Source organism: Canis lupus, chromosome 13 (genome assembly GCF_011100685.1).
Source record: "Canis lupus familiaris isolate Mischka breed German Shepherd chromosome 13, alternate assembly UU_Cfam_GSD_1.0, whole genome shotgun sequence".
Lineage (NCBI taxonomy): Eukaryota > Metazoa > Chordata > Mammalia > Carnivora > Canidae > Canis > Canis lupus.
The window spans coordinates 49797070-49823835 of NC_049234.1; the positions used below are offsets into that span (position 1 = coordinate 49797070).

Genomic DNA, 26766 nt, shown 5'->3' on the forward strand with positions numbered 1-26766 from the left:
CTTTAAACCAGTATGGCTCAAGGCTACTGGTGGTTCTCCAAGGGGGCAGAAGAGAGCCATAGAGAAGACACTAGGGTCCCCAGTACACTGAACTTAAATATATATAATTATACCAGGAACAACTACACATGATTTGAAATTTCAAACAGAATAAAAAGCACCTTAGATTTCTAAGCTGCTGATAATTTTAGACATCACTAGCCCAACCTCTTCATTTTATAGGCAAAACACAAGAGAAGTGACTTCTTTCTTTCTTTGTTTCTCTTTCGTTGTTTCTTTGTTTTCTTTCTTTCTTTCTTTCTTCCTTTCTTCCTTTCTTTCTCTTTCTTTCTTTCTTTCTTTCTTTCTTTCTTTCTTTCTTTCTTTCTTTCTTTCTTTCTTTCTTTCTTTCTTTTTCTTTCTTTCCTTTCTAAGATTTTATTTGTGAGAGAGAGTGAGAGCATGAAGAGAGAGAAGCAGATTCCCTGTTGAGCCAGAAGCCTGCAGAGAGCTGGGGCTCCATCCCAGCATCCTGGGATCATGACCTGAGCCCAAGGAAGAGACTTAACCCCCTAACCAACTAAATTACCCAGGTGCTACGAGAAGTGATTTCTTAAAATGACAGAGGGAAGGAGAAACAGTTCTCTGGCCTATCTGGCCAGTGTTCACTCACTCTTTTCCTTCTTTTCTTTTCTTTTCTTTCTTTTCTTTTCTTTTCTTTCTTTTCTTTCTTTTCTTTTCTTTTCTTTTCTTTTCTTTTCTTTTCTTTTCTTTTCTTTTCTTTCCTTCCTTTCTCTCTTTTTTTTCTTTGTAAACTTTACTGAAACAAGGACCCAAAAAATCTACTTAAGACTCAAAGTTGTTCCTCTCCATGGAAATCTTTAGTAAAAGGCAAAACATTTATATGATCTGAAGAGAAACCAGAGTATCCAGTGCACTCTTTTTTTATTCTCAATGAAAGTTTCAGAATAAGAAAAGCTATCTATCTAATCTATCTATCTAAACAGAGTACCTGGAATCAAATGGCCTGGGTTTGAATCTTTCTTTTTTTTTTTTTAAGATTTTATTTATTTATTCATGAGAGACACAGTGAGAGGGAGAGACATAGAGGGAGAAGCAGGTTCCCTGCAAGGAACCTGATGCAGGACTTGATCCCAGGACCCTGGGATCACAACCTGAGTCAAAGGTAGAGGCTCAACCACTAAGCCACCCAGGTGCACCACAAAGAAGTATTTTTTAAGTTGTCTTTTAAAATCACTGTGATCTAAATGCAAAGTGAAACTGTGCTAACTCACAGAGCACAAAGTTTAGGGCCAGACCTCAGGCCCTGCAGGATCAATTGCTTTGCGGGGAAGATTCCTGGAGAGGAGAACAGTGGCAGATACTACTGAAAATGCAGAGAAAGTGGGAGAAACACCCAAAACATTAGTCCTTGACGCACTGATGTCTTCCATTTGGCTGGTGACAGCAAGAGTGGAAGCAAAAGCTTTCGACATCAGAATGGAGATGTACCCCAGTTTTCATTCACAAACCTTGAGTTATGTAACATGTAAAGCAAGTAGTTGAACTTCAGTGAAACATTTAATGTGAGTTCAGTCAAACTAAACTCTTTTCCAGAGAAAACAAAATGAAACATGGTTAAGAATAAAAAGCACACGGAAGCACAAAAACATTCTACCAAACTTTTGAAATAAATCTCCAGAGGAAATGTTATTAAGAACATACGATAATTAAAATAAAAAAACTGATCAATTAAATATATAGGAAAGAATCCATATTCTCAAAATAAGAAAACCAGAACTCATTCACGTTTCAAAGTCCTATCTTGCAGATCTTAAATTTTGGATGCAGCAAATTATACAGTCTCTTGACAAACAATTAAGAATTCAAGTTCGTAGCACCAGCTTCCTCTGAAGGAAATTTTCTATTGATTTGTAACTTGGCCTTGAATTTGACCTGTGGCCTTCATGTCATGATAATTTGGGTCACTCTGAATATGCCATCTCTTGAACAAGAGCCTCTGCTAATTTTAAATGAATGCAGCTGCCAATTTGTCATTCTTCTTTTTGCATCACAATATGTGGGAGTAAATTTGCAATTAATAAAACATTTCCAGCAGTCAGACTGAGGAAATGAAGGACATTTATCTAGTTAGTTTAAAAAGAGATGTTTCATTTTTGCCTTTTTGGACATAAAAAAGGGAAAACACTGTATGTCTTTGAGAGCTATGAAAGAGGCCAGAATTATTTTCTGGGCTACAACATCTAAAAAAGCCATGCAACTTGAATTAGGTTTAAGTTAAAAAGGAGAAAAAAGGAAAAAAAAATTAAAAAAGGAAAAGGTAGACAAGTTTATAGCAGACTAAAAGTTTTCTTTCTCCCTTTCCTTTCTTCTTCCCTTCTTTCCTCCTTTCCTTCCCTCTCTCCCTCTCTTCTGTCTCCCTCCTTTCCTCCTTTCTGCATATCTTTCTCTTTTGGGTTCAATGAAAATGAATACTTCTCAAATTTGATTCATGGGGGAGTGCTTGCATGTGGTATTAAGTAACTGAACTCTTAGGGCCTCTAGTCTATCCTGCATTAATTAATCATTTACTGTCCTAATATAGGGAAACAAGGGTCCTACTAGGGTGTAGACTAGGAAAGTGAGGAGTGTGGAAGCTGGGTCTTAAGAGAAACATGAAGGAACTTGACAGAAAAACTGGGAGAGCTGGAGGAGGAGTTAGGTCTCAGTTGATGGGTTTCTGAGTTTGCTGTTTTCACTGTGTAGATTGTTCCCTCTCTTACTTTCCACCTGTTGAAATTCTCTTAATTCTCTAAGGCCAGATTGGATAATCATGTACTGTGAGAAGTTTCTAGGTTCTCTTCACTAGGGACCATCTCCCTACTCTGAACCCCCATAGCACTTGCTGCTACCTCTTATTTTTTTTTTTTTAAAGATTTTATTTATTTGTTCATGAGAGACACACACAGAGAGAGAGAGAGAGAGAAGAGGCAGAGACACAGGCAGAGGGAGAAGCAGGCTCTCTCCAGGGACCCGGATGGGGGACTCATCCCAAGACCCTGGGATCAGGACCTGAGCTGAAGGCAGGTGAGCCACCCAGGTGCCCCTGCTACCGGTATTTTAATATTAGTGACGGTCCAAGTTATCTAGGTGAGGTTGGTCCGGGCCTTGAATGCTAAACTAAGGAGTTTAAGGAAGCCATTAAATTTTGGAGGATGGGCATGATTTATCTATCAAAGGCAGACTAAGAAGGCATTTCTGGTGTAAACAGGAGGTAAGGGGCACATGAGACTACGGTCTCTCTCTCTTTTAAAAGCATATTGCTATGCACCAGCTATTGTGCATGGTTACCCCAGCTTAGAAACGGGGAAGCCGGGCTTACTCTCCCACACGATAACTGCGCCCCTGAAACCGTGTCTTGAACGCTCAGGAAGGACCTGCTACCTGCCACGTCTATGGACTTGTTCCCCTCAGTTGTGTTTTGAGGCCACGACCTTCCCGGGACAGTTTCTTCTCGCAACTCAAGAGCTGCCTGCATTTTCCCTGCTTATTGTTTCACATTTGGGATGCATTTTTTTTTTTTTTTTTTTTTTTTTTTTTACCGCGTGAGCTTAAGGAACCTTAATGAGCTAAAGGGTGGCCACGGGTGGAGATTTCAAGAGCTTCTAAAAGGGCATTTTTCGAGCGCTTTAGACTTGAAAGGCGGGTGACAATAGTTGTAAAGAGAACGGTCAGAGCCTGCAGATTTTTCCTTTTAACAGCTCTTTTCTCATCCTCGCGCGCCAGGGCTAGGGGGCAACTTTTCTGTTGTTTGTTTATGAAAGAAGTCGAGAAAGGGAGCGAGGCTCGCCTCCGCGCGACCCCGGGGCAAGAGCGAGGGGCGCGCGGATTAGGTGCGGCTCCCCCTCGGCGCGCCCACGGCCGGCCGGGCCCGGCGCAACCCCCTCGGCCGAGGGGCGGGGCGTGCTGGGCGGCCACGCGCGCGGGCGGCGGGGTGGGCGTGTCCCGCGGGCGCGCGCGGGCGGTGGAGGGGGCGTGTCCCGCGGGCGGCGGCGGCGGCGGCGGCGGCAGCGGCGGCGGCGGCGGCGCGGGCTGGGTGCGCGGCGCAGCCTCCTGTGCTGGAATGTGCGGCTCCCGCGAGCTCGCGGCGCAGCAGCAGAGCGAGCGCCGCCGAGGCCCCGGGCCACAGACCCCGGCGGCGGCGGCGGCGGCGGCGGCGGCCGGGACGGCGGGGCGGGAGCCGGCGGCCTGAGCGCTCTCTGCGAGCCCCAGTCCTGGGCCTTCGCGGGCCTCGACGTCCCCAGCGCCCAACTTTTCCATCCTCCCCTCCCCTCCCCCCGAAACTCCGGCAACAAAGAAAAGTAGTCGGCGGAGGAGCGGCGACGGCGGGTCGCCCGCGCCTCCTCGCCGGGGAAGGCCGGTAAGCGCGGCGCAGGGCCGGGGGCTCGGCCGGGTGGGGGAGGGCCGGGCGGCGGCGGCGGCGGCGGCGGCGGCGGCAGGGGGAGGGCGCGGAAGGACGCGGAGCGAGGCGCTGTCCAGGGCTGATTTGCAGATACTGTGGCTCCGGCGGCGGCCGCGGCGCGGGGCGGGGGCGGGCGGCCGGGCGGGATCGGGTTACACCGGCGCGGCCCGGGGGCTGGGCCGGGGGCGTCCCCGGGGAGCGGCGTGGAGCCAGGACCCCCTCCCCAGTCGCGGGCCCGGGCGCCCTCGGAGCGGGGTCCCGAGGAGCCGCGCCGCCTGCGGCCCCGGCCCCGGCCCCGGAGCTGCCTCCCCGCGCCCCCGGCCCCCAGGTCCCGCCGCAGCCCCTCGCCGGCCCGCGGCCCTGTCGGCCCCGCCGGCCCCGCCGGCCCCGCCGGCCCCCTCCCTCCGCGGCCTCTCCCTTGCGCCGGAAGGCGCCGTTGAGTGCGGCCGGGCGGGTTGAGTCAGCCCCGCGGCCCGGGCGGCTCCGCCAATGGGGCTGGACAGCGATTTCTGCTCCCGGGCCGCCCCGCCGCCGCGGCCCCCCGCGCCCGGCCGCCTCCGCGCGCGAGCTGGCGGGACCGGGGCGCGCGGCCCGCGGGGCGCCGTGGGGCAGTGAGTTCTCAGACTTCCGGGGCGCGCGTGGGGGCCCCTCCGGCGCTTGGGGCCCGACGCCTCCGGAGGGCGCCCGCGGAGCCTCCCGGGCCCGCCGCGGAGGGTGAGCCCGGGGCGCCGGCGACGCGGTAACTTTGCCTTCCCCTTCCCGGACTCGGGCCCGCGGGGCCGGGGAGGGGGCGGCGGCGGCGGCGGCGACGAGCGGGGAGGCCCGGGTCTGGCCCAACGGCGCCCCGGGCTTGCCCCGCCGGCCCCGCTCGGCGTGGGGGGGGGGGGGCACCCGGGGAAAGGGCTCCGGGACGAGGGTCGGGGCGAGTCGCGCGAGCCGGGGTGGGAGCGCGTGCAGTGAGCGCGCCCGGCCGGGAGGAAGCGAGAGCGCCCGAGTTTTGCAAAGAGCTGCTTTGTGTTTGGTATTTTGAGAAAATGGCCGAATGCCTATTGGAGTGAGGAATGCCGCGGCCGAGGCCGGCGCTGCTGGCGGCCGCACGGAGGAATCCGTGCAGCACGTTGGGCTTTGGGGCTCTGCTCAGACGGCCTCCCCCGACCAGCGTGAAAATTCCTTTAGGGACCGTAGTTAGGGCTGGGGCGGGGGTGGGGGGTTGCAATTAGAAAAGGCGACGATCGGGCCAACTGCGAGGAGCCCGGGCTGCTCAGCCCTGGGACCGCCGGGGCCCTGGGTTTGCGTCCTGTGATGGCATTCGGCCCCAGCTCCGGGGACCTCGCAGACCCCGCTCGGTTTGTGTTTATGCACCTGGGTGAAAACCGACTGCTTTTCGTCTTTGGGGTTTGATTGCATTTTTTTTTTTTTTTTTTTTTTTTTGAGGGCTTGCAGCATAACTTTGCTTGCTTTTTTTTTTTTTTTTTTTTTCCTTTTTCTAACTTGCAAGACAGCGCTCAGTTTGAGAATAGCACCCTGTAGATGGGAAAGTAACGTGGTTTAAGGCGACTTTAAAAGCCCAGCATGTTTTCAAGAAGGTGATCTTGTAATGGCTTCCCCCAAGCAAGTAGGCCAAGTCCAGCACAATGCAAGAAAGTTGCCGGTCGTCGGGTCGAGCTGTACGATTATTAGCGGGTTTGAAAGTTTCTTTATTTTCATTAGTGAAGTTTTGAATGCATGGAGCTTCCCTTTTTTTTTTTTTTTTTTTAAACAGGAAGAAAGGTTCGCTTTTTTTTCTTTTTTTTTTTTTTTGCCTCCCTTTAAAAAGGTCGAGTCATTAAGAAAATAAATAAATAAACCGAGGGGTACTTTTTCTCAGTTTATTCTTCTGGAGTTACTTGAGTTCATACGAAATTCAATTCACTTGACCAATTAATACAGGCTTCTACTTTCCAGACGTGTTTGTACTTAACAAATGCACAGTATGGTTTTTGGATTTCTCCGCTTTCTGACCAGTAAACTGCTGAAGGGGGCCAGTTGGGAGGACAGCAAGTTTACTCTTCACGTATTGAATTTAAAAATGATTTTAACTAACATTAAAAATGAAGTTCCTTAATTTTTTTTTTTTTACAAGAAAGATTTAAAACTGCTTGAGGGAAGGCATGCCAGGCGTAGGCCTAGTGGATGCATGAGTTACGTCCAACAATTGATAGAAATTTTCGTAGGGATAGTAGAAGTTTTTTTGGCGACTGCAATAAAGAAAATTTGGAAGTACAAAAATGTATCAAAGCCTTAATTTTAGCAGTTAACAGCATATATTGAATTTAAAGATTACATTGGAGAACTTTTTTTTAGATACGAGGAATTACAGCAACGTTTTGGATGTTGTATTTAAACCGGTACTTTTGTGTTTTTTTCTTTCTTTCTTTCTTTCTTTCTTTCTTTCTTTCTTTCTTTCTTTCTTTCTTTCATTCATTCATTCTTTCTTTCTTTCTTTCTTTCTTTTTTTTTTTTTTTTTTTTGTCTTATTTTGAATTCAGAATACAGTCATGGCCACCCAGGTAATGGGGCAGTCTTCTGGAGGAGGAGGGCTGTTCACAGGCAGTGGCAACATTGGCATGGCCTTGCCTAACGACATGTATGACTTGCATGACCTCTCCAAAGCTGAACTGGCGGCGCCCCAGCTTATCATGTTGGCAAATGTGGCCTTAACTGGGGAAGTAAATGGCAGCTGCTGTGATTACCTGGTTGGTGAAGAAAGACAGATGGCAGAATTGATGCCTGTTGGAGATAACAACTTTTCAGATAGTGACGGAGAAGGACTTGAGGAGTCTCCTGAAATAAAAGGTGAACCCAGTGGACTGGAAAACATGGAACTGGAAAGTTTGGAGCTCAGTGTTGTCGAACCACAGCCTGTGTTTGAGGTATCAGCTGCCCCAGAAATTTACAACTCAAATAAAGATCTTCCTCCTGAAACACCTGGAGCAGAGGACAAATGCAAGAACTTGAAGAGCAAACCTTTTCGCTGTAAGCCATGCCAGTATGAAGCGGAATCAGAAGAACAGTTTGTGCATCACATCAGAGTTCATAGTGCCAAGAAGTTTTTTGTGGAAGAAAGTGCAGAGAAGCAAGCAAAAGCCAGAGAATCTGGGTCTTCCACTGCAGAGGAGGGCGATTTCTCCAAGGGCCCCATTCGCTGTGACCGCTGCGGCTACAATACCAATCGATATGATCACTATACCGCTCACCTGAAACACCACACCAGAGCTGGGGATAATGAGCGAGTCTACAAGTGCATCATTTGCACATACACCACAATCAGCGAGTATCACTGGAGGAAACACTTGAGAAACCATTTTCCAAGGAAAGTATACACATGTGGAAAATGCAACTATTTTTCCGACAGAAAAAATAATTATGTTCAACATGTTCGAACTCATACAGGTAAGAGTACCTTGTAGTCCTTAAGTTCAGTTCTCTTCTGATCATTAATTCAGTAGGCAGTTTAAAGTAGTACTAAAGATGGGGGGATTCTGGTTCTTTTTGCTGTCTTTGTGACCTTGGATAAATGATTTAACCCCTTTTGTGCTTCAGTTTCTCTCCATGGTGGTAATAACAATAGGGATTGGAGAGTACATGAAGAAGACTTGCTTCAAAGAATGGCCAAGAGAAATATTATCAATCTTCTTGTTAAAATTCATATTCTGACAAGTTGGGATAGATCATTTAGCCAAATTAGACTTTTTTTTTTCTTCGAAGATATATTTAGTTGATAGTGAATACATCGAAGACGCAATGTAGTTTCCCAAAGAAATCGAGGATTTAGACAGGAAGGAAAACTCAGCGATTAACCCTTGCATAGAGCCATTTCACAGAAGCCTTAAACTTTTTAAAAAACTTGTCTGGGTATTGAGTTCCTAAGTGGAACAACTTGTCTCCAAAACATAGGAATGTGAGAAGTAGTTTTTAAAAGATTGGTGGGGGGCAGCCCGGTGGCGCAGCGGTTTAGCGCCGCCTGCAGCCCGCGGTGTGATCCTGGAGACCCGGGATGGAGTCCCACGGCCGGCTCCCTGCGTGGAGCCTGCTTCTCCCTCTGCCTGTGTCTCTACCTCTCTCTGTGTGTCTCTCCTGAATAAATAAATAAAGTCTTTAAAAAAAATTAAAAGATTGGTGGGATTGCCACACTTGCAGTCATTTTCCTGAGAAAGCAAACACACAGGTGGAAAATGAAGCTATTTTTCAGACCAAAACCAATGCCGTTCAGCATGTTTGAACTCATGCTTTCTCATTTGTAAGTGTACTCTATGAAAAAAATAGAACAATGTTAAAAATTTCAAACATCTCAAATACCAACATGTATGTCCATTACCTATATTTAATAGTTACTGATATTTTATCACATTTAGCAGTTTGGGTTTTTTTTGGGGGGGTGGGGTGGATAACTATTTGCTTTATTGAGATACAGTCCGCTACCACAGAATTCATCCATTTAAAGTTAAAATTCACTGGTTTTTGTATATTCACAAAAGTTGTGTAACTATGACCACAATCAGTTTCTAGGACATCTTCAACACACACGCACAAAATGCTATTAGTGTTTGCACCCCATTTCTCCTCAATACCCCTTAATAATTCATTTTAAAAAATAAGCTCTCGACCCATTGTGGGACTAGAACTCAAGACCCTGAGGTCAAGACTTGCATGCCCCACTGACTGAGCCAGCCAGGCACCCCAAGGAATCTCATTTTTTAAGGAAATGTTTGCAACTTAATGGTAGTTAATTTTCTTATATTTTTTTCTGCTAAGAATTGGTACCTTTGAGGACTGAGTAGTGGTCTGAACAAAATGGATAGGGTAATCTAGTACAGTACTCTGGATCAGAAGTGAAAAGGGGTTGTAGGGATGCTGTTTGCATCAAGTCACTTTTGCAAGAGTCATCACTTAGTAGGGCTGAACCCCACAGGTAAAGTAGGGTACAGTGGGGAGGGGATTCCATTGTGCTTACTGAAGTGATGGATTTAATAAAACTTGCAGATGAACTTATTACAAGAAAGAGGGCACCCGGGTGGCTTCAGTTGGTTGAGTACTTGACTCTTGATTTCAGCTCAGGTCACAATCTTTGGCAGTGGGATCAAGCCCCACTTGGGTGGAGTCTGCTTGTGGCACCTCCCCTCTCCCCTGTGTTTTCTCTCTCTCAAACTAAAAAAAAAAAAAAAAAAAGATGTCTGAAGCAAGATTTCTAAGCCTCTAAGAGATGGTTCCTGTATTTAAAACTTTAAAATCTAGTCAAGTAAAAAAAATGTGTAGATCCTTTGGAATTTGTTGTAACCTGTGATTTTCTCCATGCTTTGAAACCATTTTAATTTCAAAAGTCAAGAAGTTCAAACATTACAAAATTACATGGCATAGGAAATGAAAGTTATTTGGAAATTCTACCCCATTAATCACTTAATAGTTTGAATTAAACAGACTAACCTTATATACAATATCTTAAAATAAATCCCAGCTACTGTATATACTTCAGCCATAAGTACTTCTTATTTATTTAACAGGTTTTTGAAAACCTTGGGGCTTAATTTAGATTGGCTGTGATCTGTACGGCTTTCAAGGAATAGCCAGGGCATGACTTTGATCTGTACATTTTATGAATTGTTTTAATGGAAGTATAATCGATGACTTTTACAAATATATGTACTCATAACCACCATGCAAGTCAATATAGAGAATATTATCAGCACCCCAGTGCTTTTGTCTTAATACATTTTGATTTTTGACAGTTCGTATTTTGAGTAATTCATATTCCCCCAAAAAGCTAAAAATGTTTTCAACAGTAAATCTAAATTTGTCAATTTAAGAATATTTTTAGAACCAAAAAGAAAATGGAGAGTACTGGAAAAGCTTTTTAGTATTTTATGTGTATTTCTAATTTTTTTTCTTTTTTTTTTTTATGTAAAGCTTTTTTTGTTGTTTGTTTGTTTGTTTGTTTTTTTAAAGAACTCTTGGGATGCCTGGCTGGCTCAGTCGTTAGTTAAACCTCTGACTCTTGCTTTAGGCTCAGGTCATGATCTCAGAGTTCTGGGATAAAATCCCAGAGTCGTCCTCCATGCTTGGAGAGTTAGCTTCTCTCCTTCCTCTGCCCCTACCTCTTTCTGTGGGTTCAAGTAGAATACTCTCTCTAAAATAAATAATACTTCAAGGAAAAAAACAACAACAGCAAAACAACAACAAACTCTTGGCATTTAAAAATTCTTTTGTACAGGTGGTTTAATCTAATTGAAGTTTAGTTGACTGCTTTTTAATGGGTATATTTTATGTCCTTAACTATACCATCCATGAGTTTTTCTTGCCATTAATTTAAGGTTGGTATTTTCACAGTAAGCTAACAGTGGTTGTATGTATCTCATTTCACATTTATGTGTGCGTGTGTGTGTTTCCCCCCACATTTTAGTGTTAAACTTGAGTGATCTTAATACTTTTTTGAAAAGATTTTTTTTCTTCCTAATGTTAATCTTCTTTGTAATTTTGAAATTTTTGGTAGGCATTTTAAAACCATTTGGTAGTGTATACTACATCAGGAGGATAATATTTTGATTATCTGAATTCTGAGTATTTCTGATGTTAAATGCATGGTTCTGAAAATTGTGTTTATGGAAAAATGAATTTATTTAATGCTGAAGAGTAGAGATAAGAAATGATAGAATCACTTCTCATTTAAGTACCCTAGTTTCAGATTCACTTAATGGGTCTCTTCTGTTCTTTAGTGCCCAGTGTTGGGTACTTCTATGCAAATTTGCAGAACAATCTATTGAGGAACATAAGGTAAGTTACAATAGCCCATGTTTACTGAGAAGAAACCCTGAAGTGATGTGTCCAAGGTCATATATAACCAAGAGTCAAAGTTCAGTTCTCTTTTTATGGGTAATTATCATGGTGTGGGCTGAGTATTATTTTCATTTGAGTTTTGAGTCCAAAGATTTTTAATTTTGTGGGTTTGATATTTAACCAGTTCACAAGTTCTACTTGAAAGATGACATTTTTGCCTCTATGTGTGACTGAAAAATCACTTAAGTTTTCTGAAGTATCTATGCTCATTTTGTAGAATTGCAGATAGAAGCAATCTATTCTGTTATAAAGAATTTTTTTTATTTTTTCTGTTATAAAGAATTTAAATGTAAATTATCCTTAGTTGATCCTTTTTGTTAATCTATAATGGTATTTAGTTTATCTTCCATTTCTTTCTGTAACTGCTTAATTGAGATAGGTTTTACATACCATACAGTTCACTGTGGATTGGCTTGTTCTAGACAGTTCATATAAATAAAGTCATACAATAATATATGGTCCTTTGTGACTGCCTTCTTTCACTTAGCATAATGTCTTCAGGGTTTATCCATGTCCTGTATACAGTACTTGTTTTCCTTTTGTTGCCAAATAATCTTTTGTAGGGATAGACCACATTTTGTTTATTTAATAAATCACAGTATTTGGATTGGTTCCATTTTTGGCTATTGTGAATAATTATGCTATGAACATTCATATACAAGTTTTTGTGTGGACATACGTTTGTTTTTCTTGGGAATATACAGTTGACCCTTGAACAATGCAGAGATTAGGGGCAGTCGAAAATGAGCACATAACCTTTTGACTCCCCCAGAACTTAACCACTAGTAGCCTAGCCTACTGTTGACTGGAAGCCTTACCAATAACATAGTTGATTAACATACTTTGTATGTTGTATGTATTATATATTGTATTCTTAAGATAACATAAGCTAGAAAAAAGAAAATGTTATGAAGAAAATCCATGAGGGGGCTCCTGGGTGGCTCAGTCGGTGATGAAGCATCTGACTCTTGATTTGGGCTAAGATCCTGATTTCAGGGCCTTAGGCTCTGCTCAGTGGGGAGTCTGCTTGGCATTCTCTTCTGCTCCGCCCCTCACTCTATCTCTCTCAAATAAATAACTTTTAAAAATTATTTATTTGAGAGAGAATGAGGCAGAAGCAGGGTCCGCTGTGCAGGGAGCTAGATGCAGGGCTCAATCCCAGAACCCTTTGGCTCATGACCTGAGCCAAAGGCAGATGCTTATCTGACTCAGCCACCCAGGCGCCCCAATAGATAAATGTTTTTTTAAAAAGAAAAAAACTCCATGGAAAGAGAAATAAATGTACTGTATGTAGTGTATTTATTGGAAAAAAGCATCTATATGTGGAGGTCCATATAGTTCAAACAGTTCAAACTCCTGTTGTTCAAGGGTCAACTGTTTATCCCTAGTAGTGGAATTGCTAGACCATATGGTAACTATGTTTAGTCATTTGAGGAACTGCTAAACTGTTTTCCAAAGTGGCTGCACTATTTTACAGCCTCACATTGTATGACTTCCAATTTTTCCATATCCTAACCAATACTTGTTAACATCTGTCATTTTGATTATAGCCATCCTCATGGGTGTGAAGCCTTCATCTCATTATGGTTTTGTTTTGCATTTCCATCATGGGTAAAGATACTGTGAATCTTTTCATGTGCTTATCTGTCATTTATATATCCTTATAAGAACACATGCAACATTTTTATTTTTATTTATTTTTTTTTTTTTTATTTTTTATTTTTTATTTTTTTTTCATGCAACATTTTTAAAGCTAAATTCTTGGAGATTGAAGTTAAGAATTCTTTTGGTATGACCTATATCGCTAATCTGTAGCTACCAACTAGTAACAGCTGTACAGCTACTAGGAACACATTTCCTACTCCTTATCATATTCTTCCTCTTTTCACTTTTTTGTCTTTTCCTTGTCCATTTTATTAGACATATTTGTTACTGGAAGTTTTACCATATAGACAAAATAATAACTGGTATTTATTGAGGGCTTTATGTGCCAGGCACAATGTCAAATGCTCTGTATTACCTTAAATTTAAATTCTCACAATTCTAGGAAATAAAGGCGCTTTTACTTTTAGGGAGGAAACTTGCCCAAGGTCGTAATTATTATCTTGTGGCCAAAGACTGGATGAAAACAAATTACAAATTGTCGACCTTTTTTTTTTAATTGTCAAGGTTTTTAAAAAACCTGTTTTGTGGTTGACAACCCATATCCCAAAAATAAACGTTTCCTGCCATTAAGTCTTAAATTGCTTAGTACTGAAATCACGGTCTTCTCATCTGCAATTGCTATCAGTTCTATGGCTTTATGAGCATGATTTGCTTTAACACTGATCTAATTTATGAAAGGTTTATCTACCTTTCATAGTATTTTTAGCTTAATTACCCCCACTCAAGTGTTCTTGCTTTAAGCTAACAATTTCAAATGATAGGTTTATTTTTCACAAGAATAAAAAAAAAATACTCCAAGTCACAGCAGGAGAAAATTTGGGTAGATTTTTTTTTTTCTAAGGGTAATTCTAATTTAAAGAAAAAGATGCTCCTTGATATCTTATCAAGATAAGTATTCAGTTCTTAATATTTAATGTGATAGTATGTAGCATTCTGGGAAAATTAAGAGGGCTATGAGAATTCAGAAAGCCAGTGATCTTTTTTGTCAGCAAAGCTGAAATGTAGGTAATGTGAATTCTGAGTTAAATCATTGATGTGTCTAATACATGATAAAAAATTGACCATTTTGCCAGGAATAGGAAAAAAGAATCCTTATCAAAAAAAAAAAAATGCTCAGTGTTGAACATTGTGTGTATTGTTAGAATTGTATTTCCCTTATTTTATCATGTTTAAACCCTAATCATTATATTCTTGCAGGGGAACGCCCATACAAATGTGAGCTTTGTCCTTACTCAAGTTCTCAGAAGACTCATCTAACTAGACATATGCGTACTCATTCAGGTTGGTAAGAAATGGAAACTCTTCTTTGATTTTTAGTATTCAATACCTCATTATAAGGAAGTTCTTCTAGACCTGGAACTGGGTCATTATTTATGATTTATTTATTTTAAAAATCAAATTATTTATTTTTAATATAATTTAGAAATTAAGAGTTAAAAAATCAGTGTTGTATTTAAATGTAGGTTCTTAACAAGGAATCCATACATGGAACTCTTGAAACTGAATGTGAATGCATGCATGCACGGTTTCTGGCTGAAGGGTCCATAATTTTCACCAGATCTTCAAATTCCATGATTAATAAAACTGGAAGTGCTATTGTAGACCAATGCTGGTTCATACTTTTGAACAACCCCTACCTTTTCACCCTCTCCCCTACTCCCAACACAGTATAACACCAAGTTTCATAGTATGTGATTTCCAGTTATAGGGATTCCTTCTTAACTTTTCAGGTCCTAAAGTGTGAATTTGTCCTCTTTTTGAGAGCTGATAGGGCTTCTGTGGACTAATTTACAAAAGCCAGACTTTAAAGAATAATCGGTAATTCTAGGATCTCAATTTATTAACATATAATAGATAAAATGCAGGACTATAAATGCAGTGGAAGATTTGTCCATTCTGGTGACTGAAATAATGTGATCACCAACCAGAATTGGCCCCCATTATCAAGGTAGATAGATGGCAGAGTTAAAAAGTAAATATTAGCATAGGTGGTTTGTTTTTTTTTTATTTTTATTTTTTTTTTTTTTGCATAGGTGGTCTTTAAAGGATAATTCATTTTGGCTATAATTGACTCTTGGTGAACCACCACAACTGGTCAGAATACTTTCAAACTATGCCAAAATTTTGGTGATAACCGAAGTCTGTGTAGACTTAACCTCCTTTAAGTTAATAATTAATTGCCTGAAATTTGTGCAGTTTGCTTGGGTAGCCACTAGCCTCATGTGGTTATTGAACTTGTGAAATGTAGCTAGTTTGAATTGAAATGTATCAAATTCATAGTAGAACTCAAACAGTATAAATAAAAGCACATAAAATATCTACTTTGGGGCACCTGGCTGGCTCAGTTGGAGGAGCATGTGACTTGATCTCGGGGTTGTGAGTTTGAGCTCCACATTGGGTCTAGAGTTCTTAAATAAAACCTAAAAATTTTTTTTGAATATTGGTTACATATTGACATAACATTGGTTATATTGAGTTAAATGAGTAGTAAAATTTAATTTTACCTTTGTAAATGTGACTACTGAAAATTTAAAATTACATATTGTATTTTATTTCTATTGGATATTGCAATTTTAAGTCAATAAGTAACATTTGATTATAGTACAGGTTGTGATTTGAGCACTATAAAGGGGTCACATAATATGCTTACTAGCTTTTCTTCACCCTACATTCTTGTCATGTTAATATACTTTGAATGTTCTTTCTAAATCTCCTAAGCTATTGAATTGAGTCACTTAACCAGAAACCTGAATTTATTGCTTAGGGGTACTTCCTGGTTTCATTTTTCTGAGGGTAATTTGGATGTTGTCTCAAGTTTTGTTGAGGGTAGGCATCATGTTCTATTGATAATTGTGCTTTAGCCCTTAAATGAAACGTATAAAAGTTTTATGTGAGTTAACTAATTTTAGTCCTTATAACTATGCTATAATGTATAGGTTCTATTATTGTCCCCATTTTACCAATGCGGAAACTTAAGGCATTGAAGAAATGTGGCCATTTTTTCTGTAGAGTGTCCTCCTTTCTAGATTTGTCTTACTTGCTTTCTCATGGTGTCATTTGGTTTTTCCTCTTTACCTGTGACTTTGTATTACTTGTACACTGGAAATTAAATTGGAATGCTTGGATTCTACTTCATGTGTCTCATTTGAAAGTACTATCTGGTTGGCTCACTAGTACTCTTGCTGGGTTACTGGATTAGAATGATGACATTCTTGTATCTTTTTCATTGAATAGATAATATTTTTGTCACTGTATAAGTGTCGGTTTTACACCAGTCAGTAACTTCTGCCTGAATAATTTTGTGTTTGCTTAAAAAAAAATAAATTGTGTTTGCTAACTGTTGTCTTTTGACTCTCTTTGCTGTATTAAAAAGATGATATTCAGTAGTTGGCTGTTACAGTACAGCAAGTATTTAAAAAATTTCTTAATGAGTAGTAGTTACTATTTTCTTTTTCTTTTTTTTGTTTTTTACTATTTTCTTTTTAAAGATTTTATTTTGGGTCCCTGGGTGGCTCAGTTGGTTAAATGTCTGCCTTCCGCTCGGGTCATGATCCCAGGGTCCAGGGATGGAAACCTACATCAGGCTTCCTGCCAAGCGGGGAGCCTGCTTCTTCCTTTCCCTCTGTCTGCTGCTTCTACTGCTTGTGCGTGCTCTCTGTCAAATAAAATATTTTTTAAAAAATAAAAAAATAAGGATTTTATTTTTCTAAGTAATCTCTATACCCAGTGTGGATCTCAAACTTAACCCCACGATCAAGAGTCACATGCTCTATCTACTGAGCCAGCCAGGCACCCTAATAGTAGCTACTATTTATTGTATGTATGTCAGGTACTGAGAAATTGGGATTTGTTATCTCTAATCTTAGTATTCCTTAAATGGTTTATCTTACTTTATGGATTAGATTTAGAGAGGCTAAATGTTTTACCTATGGTTAATTGTCATTCCTTTAGATCAGAAGAGCTAGGATTTGGCCTTAAACTCCTTACCCTCACATTTTCAGTTAAGCAGAGTTAAAAGAACATTATGGCTCAGAAAATGGCTTAAGAGACTATAGCATAATGACATTGGAACCACAGCGTACGGAGAGAGCGGGGATCTGTGTTTTATTGGATGCCAATAGTTTGAGTGGCAGACAGGAAACAAACATGGTTAGTTTGTTTTGTGTATGAGTGTGCAATTATAAAAAGTGAGGCTAAGTTAGGTCAAATTAGATAGGTAGTCTTTTTTTAAAGATTGCATGGAGTCTTGCATGGAATGAATCTCTTGGGTGCCTTCTCTGTGGTCTGGAGTCTTTTAAGGTCTCCATGGGTTGGTTGGTTCTTGTTCATGTGAGTGTGTTTTAGAGAAGAAAAAGTATGTGCTTATTATTAGTCTCTTATTTTTGGAAAAGATGAGGCTCTATGGAGTTGATACATTTTAGCTTAATTGACAGCTTATAACACTGGTTGTTTACTTGGAGCAGTTTCATCCATAAAATGAGTCTTTTAAATTAGGAAGGGATCAGAATGTTGATGAGGTGAAAAATTGACACACTAAACCAATCTGACATATCTGGTCTTATTCTCTGTTTTATTGGTGTTTCTACCTAATGGTATTAAAGTATCCTTCACTTGGCTAGTCCTAGAATCTACACTGACATTATCCACAGCTCTCCCTTTCTTATTCTCAATGGAGATGCTACCATTTGATGAAATACATCCAGTTGGTATTTGCTGTTAATGATATTTTTGTATATATCACACTGGCTAGTTCCCTATTCTGCTAGCATAGGAATTCATTTTGAGTATTTTTCCATAATGAGTGTAATGGATGCTTTTTTTTTTTAGTAACTTTTTTTTTTTTTTTTTTTTTTTTTACTTTGATTTGCCTGGATGCTTTTGTGTTTTGGTGTTGTTTTGTTTTGTTGGATGCTTTTGTTAAAGGAGATCAACAACTTGCCAAGTTCTATCTCCATTTATTACTCTTTTTAAGATGGAAAAATATTTTATTCAACAATAAGTTTATTTTCCTTTAACCAAGGATTTCATAATTATTATGGCGGCACTATTTTAATAGCTGGGTTTATTTGAAAGGCGTTATGGTTTAAAAGTCTTCATGAATTCCAGAATATGTTTTTTTCCTGGGTCTTTGCTATTTTATTTTATTCCCATTTTAATATGCCATGTCAAATTCAACTTACTATGCAGTTTGGGCTTTTTGTCAGTAAACATTTTTTACTGAAGTATAGTTAATATGCAATGTTACATTAGTTGCAGGTATGTAGAATAAATTTTTAAACAGTATTCTGTTGAGGTTCATTAACACATGAAAATGCAGACATGCATCTGAAGTGTAGTTACTTCACAGGATTTCTCCTGTTTGACTGCCCCCTAGAGGAAGGAATCTTACACCCTCAGAAAAGTTCTGTCCTTGCCCTTGCCAATCAGTACTTCCCCGCAACTGATACTGATTTCTAGCAAGAAAGACTATTCCAACATTGTTCTATAAGATGTTTTTGACATTCATCCCATGCTGCTTTATCAGAACTTTGTTCTTATTGCTAAGTAGTAATCAATTGTATGCCCTGTTCTTTATAAAAAGTTCCCTTTTCTTTTTGGATTCTTGATAAGAACATATAAATTGTATAAAAAGCTTTGCCTTTTGAATTTGTAATGTACCTGTAAGTTACTTTGGGAAGAAGAAAATAGATATCTGACACATTTATAAAGATTAAAAATATAGATAAATATTACTAGAATTGGAAAAGAATTAAGTTAAAATCATTGATACAAGGCAAAAATATATATATATTCAACTAGGCGCTAATAACATACAGTTTTGATGACTAGATATCCTAATACAAGTAATATTTATTTATTTATTTATTTATTTTAATTTTTATTTATTTATGATAGTCACACACAGAGTGAGAGAGAGAGAGGCAGAGACATGGGCAGAGGGAGAAGCAGGCTCCATGCACCGGCAGCCTGATGTGGGATTCGATCCCAGGTCTCCAGGATCGTGCCCTGGGCCAAAGGCAGGTGCCAAACCGCTGTGCCACCCAGGGATCCCACAAGTAATATTTAATGGCAAGAAAATAAAATTGAGGGGGAGAATGAATGGAGCAAGTAAATTTTGCCATCAAAATTTAAATAGGTTTTTATGAACTCCCATTCTCTGAACATTTCATAGGTGGAGGCTTGCATTTTGTTTTTGTTTTTTTTTGGAGGCTTGCATTTTGATGCTTGCTATGTAAATATCCTCATTTGTTAGGGGTTATACAATGGTGATACTCCATTATAATTCTTTTATTAGCATAAATATTTTCCTAAAGAGAGAAAATTCATCAGCCATTTGTTTACTCAGAGGTAAGGTTTAAATGGACAGGCAGGATAAACCCATGAATCTTGCATTTTATTAACCTATTCTAAAAGTACCAGTCCCAAAAGTGATGATGTATAGGGAATGTATATGAATTGCTTGCCTCTCTGTTCATCCTAAATGCTTTATGTAGAATAAATTATAGCTCAGAACACTTAAGAGTATTTTACAGATGAAGAAATTGAGCCTTACAGTTTTCAGTACTTTGCTCAAGATTTCACAGTGAGTTGGAGAAGAAGAGCCCATATTTGATCCCCCAAATTGTCTCATTTTAGAAAAGGTTTTAAACATTATGCCACCTATTTTCCCCTATTCTATGTCTATATATGTTATGCAAACGATTGTCCCCACTGAGGTCATTCATTGGAGAGGACAAGATAGAGCCAAATATAGAGTAATGCAGCATGTTGTAGAAACCTCTATTTATGAATCTATTAGTAGTCTAACATGGGAAAGAGTTGTCCAGTTAGCTACATAACCAATCTGATATACCTGGTAAGTTTTTGTTTCTGTGATTATTTTATCATCAGACATTTTCAAATCATGTAAAGCTTACCATGGTTTTACCTAATGTCTGAGAAATTTACTTTGTGAAAAAAAATTAGATTTGATAATAAATTTGAGAATGTTTGAGAGATGAATTTTCATAAATGTCAATTTCCATTTTTCTACTATGCATTCCATTGGACCAGTGGGGTATGGATACCATTTGGTAATATTTACTAGAGTGTGATCTAGATGGGTATGTATTCAGGTAGAATGTTAATCTTATACCTTTAATTTGGGGGTGGGGGTGGTTTTGGTTTTGTATGTACCTGTGATCTGTGATCATGACTTTGTTCAATTATTTTACATACCATATCTATTTGTATGCTGTTTCTCATTGATATAATTTCTTTGCCCATATGTTAGAAGAAGGTAGGGAAAAATCAAAAGGTTTCTGGTTTGATTATATTTTTGCCTTAAAATAGCAATTCTGGCATCTGGAAGAGTTTGCTGAATGAAACTTTACTCTTGCTGGGATGAATAAAATGGTTAAATTTAAAGAAAAGGCCTTTTGCTCCTTGAGGCCAAAAACTTTGTTTTATAACTTCTACATCTAAGGTCTGAGAATATAGCCTGGAGTATAAGATACTCCTTTTGAAGTCTCAAGATTCATCTTAAAAATGTATGGGAATTATATATTCTATTCTATTCCATTATATATTTGTTTTGACTAAATGTAGAACATTTAAAATTAATCTTTTCTCAAAAGAAAAAAATTATCTTTCCTCTTTGAGTGCCCTTGCCCCAAAATTCACATCCACAGCCCAACCAACTTTGCCAATAATTGTTGTGTACTTCTTGATGAATCATTGTTCTCTTATACAGTGTTTGAGAGTTCTAGCTTGACAACTTTTTAGAAGATGATGGTTAAATGAGGTAATTGTTCCTCCATTAGGTATGAGAATCCATGTCAAGGGGTAGAGAAAAGATCTACAAATAAATATGGTAAATGTAAAGTGCATGATACAGTCTTTTCAATGAATAGTTTGTGTTGTGTGTATGTTTTAACATCCAATTCCTTATATTTTAATAGAAGCGTGAGTTCATTTCTTAACCTATGTTCTAACATCTCTTAATTTACCTTCAGGTGAGAAGCCATTTAAATGTGATCAGTGCAGTTATGTGGCCTCTAATCAACATGAAGTAACCCGCCACGCAAGACAGGTTCATAATGGGCCTAAACCTCTCAACTGTCCACATTGTGACTACAAAACAGCAGATAGAAGTAATTTCAAAAAACACGTAGAGCTACATGTTAATCCACGGCAGTTCAATTGCCCTGTATGCGACTATGCAGCTTCTAAGAAGTGTAATTTGCAGTATCATTTCAAGTCTAAGCATCCTACTTGTCCTAATAAAACAATGGATGTCTCAAAAGTGAAACTAAAGAAAACCAAAAAGCGAGAGGCTGACCTGCCTGATAACAATATTACCAATGAAAAAACAGAGACAGAACAGACAAAAGTAAAGGGGGATGTGGCTGGAAAGAAGAATGAGAGGTCTGTAAAAGTGGAGAAAAAAGATAATGTTTCAAAAGAGAAAAAGTCTTGTAGTAATGCTTCCACCCAAGTGACTACTAGAACTCGCAAATCAGCAATGGAAACTAAAGAAATGGATGTGCATACAGGAAATAATTCAGAAGCTACCGGTAAAACCAAGAAAAGCAAAAGGAGGATGGAAGCTGAAGCCCATTCCTTAAAAGACCCTGTAAATGATGAGGAACCTGTGACAAAAAAGAAAAAGAAGGCAGAAAGCAAATCCAAAAATAGTCAGGAAGTGCCAAAAGGTGATAGCAAAGTAGAGGAGAATAAAAAGCAAAATACCTGCGTGAAAAAAAGTACAAAGAAGAAAAGTCTGAAAAATAAGTCAAGTAAAAAAAGCAGCAAGCCTGCTCAGAAAGAGGTTGCTCAGAAGGAGCCTGCTCAGAAGGGGCTTGCTCTGATGGAGCCTTCTCCTCCCAAGGGGCCTGCTCAATTGGAGCCTTCTCCCAGGGGGCCTGCTCAGTTGGAGACTTCTCCTCCCAGGGGGCCTGCTCAGATGGAGCCGCCCCCGGCCCTAGAGTCTACTCAGATGGATGTTGGTCAAATGGAGCCGCCTCCCCCAGTGGAGTCTGCTCAGATAGGGTCTTCTCAGATGGAGCCACCTCCTCCCATGGGCCCTGTTCAGATGGAGGTTGTTCAGATGGAGCCTCCTCCCACAGAGCCTTCTCTTCACATGGAACCAAGTCCCAAAAAGTCTCCTCGAAAAGATAAAAAGGAAAAGTCCAACATACAGAGTGAAATGGCACGGAAGGAGCAAGTCCTTATTGAAGTGGGCTTAGTGCCTGTTAAAGATAGCCAGCTTCTAAAGGAAAGTGCAAGTGCACAGGATCACTTACCACCACCACCACCACCACCACCACTGCCGCCACCAAAGGAAAACTCAAAAGAAGAGGAGTCAAAAGACCAAAAATTATTCACTGAAAACGAAGGAAGTAAAGAAGCCCCTCTTCAAAAAGTAGAAGTAGAAGAGGCAGAGAAAGGTCTAGCTGGTCTTGCTGCTATTAAGGAATCTGCCAATATTTCATCCTCTGAACAAAACTTGACTATACCAGAGGGTGAAATTTTAGATGCTAAGTGTCAGGCTGACACTGTGCTTTGTGAAATGGAAATGGACACTGATGAGAACAAAACAGAGAATCCCCCTGGCAAAGGCCCAGCAGTTGAAGAACCTGTTTCACCAGTGCTGCATCCCCTACCAATAGAAAACCATGAAGCAGTGTCTAAAACTGCTGTGACATCACCTCCTGTCACCATGGCAGTAAATGAGTCTCAGGAAATGGATGAAGATGAAGGCATCCACAGTCATGATGGAAGTGATCTAAGTGACAACATGTCAGAGGGTAGTGATGACTCTGGATTGAATGGGGCCCGGCCAGTTCCACAAGAAACCAGCAGGAAAAATGCAAAGGAAGCCTTAGCAGTCAAAGTGGGAGAGGGAGATTTTGTTTGTATCTTCTGTGATCGCTCTTTTAGAAAGGAAAAAGATTACAGCAAGCACCTCAATCGTCATTTGGTTAACGTATACTTCCTTGAAAAAGCAGCTAAAGGGCAGGAGTAATTAATCTTAGGATAAGGCTTCAGTTCTTAGTTTATGCGATCTATTACATTTAATATTCATTTATAGCTGTAGACAACCTTTTGTTTTTTTAAATTGCTTTAATTAGTGTCCAATGTTGATTTTTAAGTGGCACTCTTTTCCTTAGGACTCTGTATATCTATTGATGGATAAATTTTAGCAAATCCAAGGAAGTTAGTGTACTAAACCAGCAGATACCTAAATCTGTTAGTTTATACATTTAATTGAAATGAGAAGGCCAAGGTGGTATTGTAGCATTCTGTTGCTTTGTCTGGCTGTAACTTGTCACTTTTCTTGCCATGTCTGTCTTCTTGTTTCGCTTTAGTTTTTTCTTAGTTCTTTGTTTAGTTCTATAAAAATTGGCATACTTAAATAGCAAATTACTTGAATTTGCCTGCTTTATATAAAGTTAGCACTTTAAAATTTTTTTAGAGATGAGAAGAGACATTTAAATTGAAGAAAAATTCTCCCAACAGTGGACATTGTATCAGTCCAGGTATTTACTTACTGAGTTTTGATCAATATTTCTTATTTGTGTATGTTAATCGTCATAAAAACAATGATTTTGGTGTGTTTTTTTTTTCTTTCAAGTTTTTTTTTTTTTTTTTTTTTTTTGGTGCTTTAATGGCTTAAGATGTTGCACATTGTTTTGTTTTTTTTTTAACCTATGCAGTTCAATTTTTTTCTAGAAATAGTATTCGTGTTGAACAGTAACACTTTATACATATATATGCATGTTTATTTTGTCCTCTTTCGAGGGATGCTTTTAGTCTTGTTTGCAAAAGGGCAGTTTTCTTTTTCCTTTGCTGCAATTGTCTTTTTTGCAGAATATTAGTGTGTGCAAATTTGTGAGCAAATGAAACATGCAGGTTCAATCCATTGATTTTGAATTTCACATCTTATATCTATGCCAGAATCTGTATTTCACATAAGTTATTTATTTTAAATGGATGTAGTGAATTCACAGCTCTCATTTTGACCTTTACAATAAACCACTAGACTCTATATTAGACAGATTTTTATCTCAGATACCAACCATGAGTAAAAATTTTTGGCTTGTTTTAGTAGAACTACTTCCTTAAATGTGCAGTGTTAAGTCATATCTTTGAGGAAAACCTTTCTGCATAGATGGTTGGTGTCCATATGGCTACTCAGCTGAATAAAGAACTGTAAGTGATATTTGGAAACTGCAAACCTGGAATTAGGAGGCATAATTACTCCTTTAAGTTATACAGAATATCGGTTGTGAGATTCCAAAGCCATAGCAATTACACAGAAAACCTAGGTTGAGAGAGGTAGTAGTATGAGTGCTGGTAGACCAGCTGCTACTTCCTTCCTATGAATACAATGAAAAAGGCAGGTGAAACTCAAGTACAGTCCAGATTTTTAAAATCATACTTTCTCAGGGATCTCCACAAACTAGTGGGTGTCCTGGCTGTCCCTGTGACAGCCTCTTTCTACAGGTGAGGCCTCAGATGAATTGCAGCTATCCTGGTGTTCCTGTGGGGGCACTTTGTATTAAGAAAGAGTGTACTTCTAAACTTTCTTGGTAGGTTCTTTGGCCAGTTGCCAAAGACTGAAAGAATCCAACAGGATTTTTCTTGCTGATAGCAGTTAATTCATTGCAGTCAAAGTATGATCCCAGTAGGGAATCTTGAACAATTCTGATCCTCCCATGTTCTATTCTGAAATAACCACTTTATATTTCATTTATTTTCTTTTATCTGGTGATCTCTTTGAGGCAGGCTTCAGAGTTTGGCAATGCAACATGAAAAGAATAGGAAAAGCATTGATGAAGTGTGGTTGGAAACTTGTTAAATATCTGAGAGTGAAGTTTGAGTTAAAAGACATTTGAACTTGGGATTGACTGGGAGGCCAAAGATTTAAAGAAGAGAAGATTCTCTCAAGACACGAGGAGTAAGTTGTGTGTTAATGGTGTGTGTTTTGTGTGCATGAATGGGAATTATAAATGATGTTGAATTCTAGGTGAATTCACGGCTCCGACAATCATTGTCAACAGAAGATCAAGCTGCAAATATTTATGTTTTAAAACTTAAATTATAAAGCTAGTTAAATCTTTCTAACAACTAGTTTTAATGTTCATGGGTACATTTTATGTAAGTTACCTTTTACATTCTATATGAAAAGACTCATGTTAAGTACAGATTGGAGATTGGGAATCAGTTTGGGGAAGAGATTTTGTGGATTCTTTCATCCTACAAAAGAGAAAAATTAGATGTCTGGGGAATTGGACTAATTTTCTTATCTAGTTTTTAAGACTAGAATGCTAAAAAACAAAAATATGAAGGAAATTAAAACCCCTTATTATTAAATTGATCTGTGAAAACATTGTTACTGGAAATTGAGTGGGACTTGAGGCCTTTCTTCCAGAAAACAAGGACTTGATTGTCAGGCCTATATTAGGTTCTGAACCTTAATGCCATGTATTTGTACTTGTTAAAAATTGTTTCAATGAAAAATATATTAGTAATATGAACTTCTGGTTTAGTTGGGAGTTCTTCCATTTGAAAAATGTGATATTTGCATGGAACTGTTTGAATCTTTGTTTTCTCAGTTTCCCCTCCACTGGATAGAATTGAAACTAGAATTTTCCCTTTTGTTAAAGGAATAAAAAGTGAATATGTTATTTGTAAATTGATGTTTAGTAACTAGAGATAAACTTGAAATACTAGAATACACTATAAGCCTAATCCTAGGTAGTCTTATGAAAATGTATCTCTTTTTATCTTCTGAACCTATCTATATTCACATTGCTCTTCAAGATATCTTAAGTTATATTTTTTCCTCTTTTCAGAGCTGCTTCTTTGGGGGCTACTTTTTTTTTTATTGAGGTGTAATTCATAAGGGGCTACTTTTCTGATAAGGCTTCTTATAACTATGGCTGGATGTTTTGTTCTAGTCTTCCAAGAAGGGCCATTTTATTTTTTAGAGTCACTTCTAAAGTCATGTGGTCTTTAACTTTGGGGACTATTTTGCATATAAGTGCTAATGCAAATAAATTTAAACCCAAGTAGACCTCATCACATGTCACCCCATGAATGTTGACAATGGAAGGAATACCTTGCCTGTAGTATAATATCAGTTCTGGACTGAAAAGCTGGGGAAGAAAATTTTCTTTTTTGCATAAACCAGAAAAACCGCTAGTGTGCAGTTTCCTTGTTGACCTCAGCAGATGAACTGAGCTGATAGTGTTATTTCAGATTCGCGAAATTATCTGAATCTCGGTTTGTGTAGACTTGCAATCTACATGCAATTTTAACTAAATCAGATAGCTTTTACATTTTCACTTTGTACATAGGCTCTCCCCACCCTTTTCAACATCCATTAGTTAATTGATCTTTGTAAACTGGCATTGAAACATTACAACAATGTTTTGTTGCACCAATTTTATAAACTTTTACAGTGCAATACGTGTTATTTTTCCGAGACAAACCAAAGGTTAACTTCTCAAGGTTCTTGCTGCCTGCTTTAGCAGCATTTGATGGGAGGATCTTTTATATACATTTGTAATAGATGAAAAACCAGATTGCAAATCCTTTTTTTTTTTTTTTTTTTTTTTTAAAGCTTAAACCATGTACCAAGTTTTTGGTCCAAATTGTGTAGGATAAGTTAAACTTAAATTGCATTCTATTAACCAATATGAGTGTATTTCTGTAAGCATAGTTATGTTGAAATAAAGTTTTAAAAAGCATTTATGCCTTTGTTTATTATTTGGTAGGTCAAATATCAAACCGAATTATTTTGC

General features: G+C 39.3%; 1 protein-coding gene and 1 non-coding gene across 5 annotated transcripts; one reads left to right on the top strand and one right to left on the bottom strand.

Annotated features, from left to right (window-relative positions):
- Positions 1–793: 793 nt before the first annotated feature.
- Positions 794–908, bottom strand: LOC119865513. Its single transcript, XR_005369115.1, has one exon. It is a non-coding gene; the product is annotated as a U5 spliceosomal RNA (small nuclear RNA).
- A 3297-nt stretch (positions 909–4205) lies between these two features.
- On the top strand, positions 4206–26712 carry REST (RE1 silencing transcription factor). 4 transcript variants are annotated; one of them, XM_038556183.1, is made up of 4 exons: positions 4206–4399; positions 6970–7873; positions 14174–14257; positions 20971–26712. In XM_038556183.1, the coding sequence occupies exons 2-4, from the start codon at positions 6979–6981 to the stop codon at positions 22980–22982; spliced, it is 2991 nt and encodes a 996-aa protein (XP_038412111.1). In that variant the 5' UTR covers positions 4206–4399; positions 6970–6978; the 3' UTR covers positions 22983–26712. The 4 variants fall into 4 exon arrangements, with proteins under 4 accessions (XP_038412111.1, XP_038412113.1, XP_038412112.1 ...); XM_038556185.1 differs by lacking the exon at positions 4206–4399 and adding an exon at positions 5049–5155; XM_038556184.1 differs by lacking the exon at positions 4206–4399 and adding an exon at positions 5088–5180.
- Positions 26713–26766: the final 54 nt, after the last annotated feature.

Bases quoted from the DNA above. Each gene is read 5' to 3' on its own strand.
- REST (XM_038556183.1), top strand. From the start codon at position 6,979: ATGGCCACCCAGGTAATGGGGCAGTCTTCTGGAGGAGGAGGGCTGTTC. The intron at 7,874-14,173 runs GTAAGAGTACCT...ATATTCTTGCAG, and splicing joins ACATGTTCGAACTCATACAG to GGGAACGCCCATACAAATGT. The intron at 14,258-20,970 runs GTTGGTAAGAAA...ATTTACCTTCAG, and splicing joins ACATATGCGTACTCATTCAG to GTGAGAAGCCATTTAAATGT.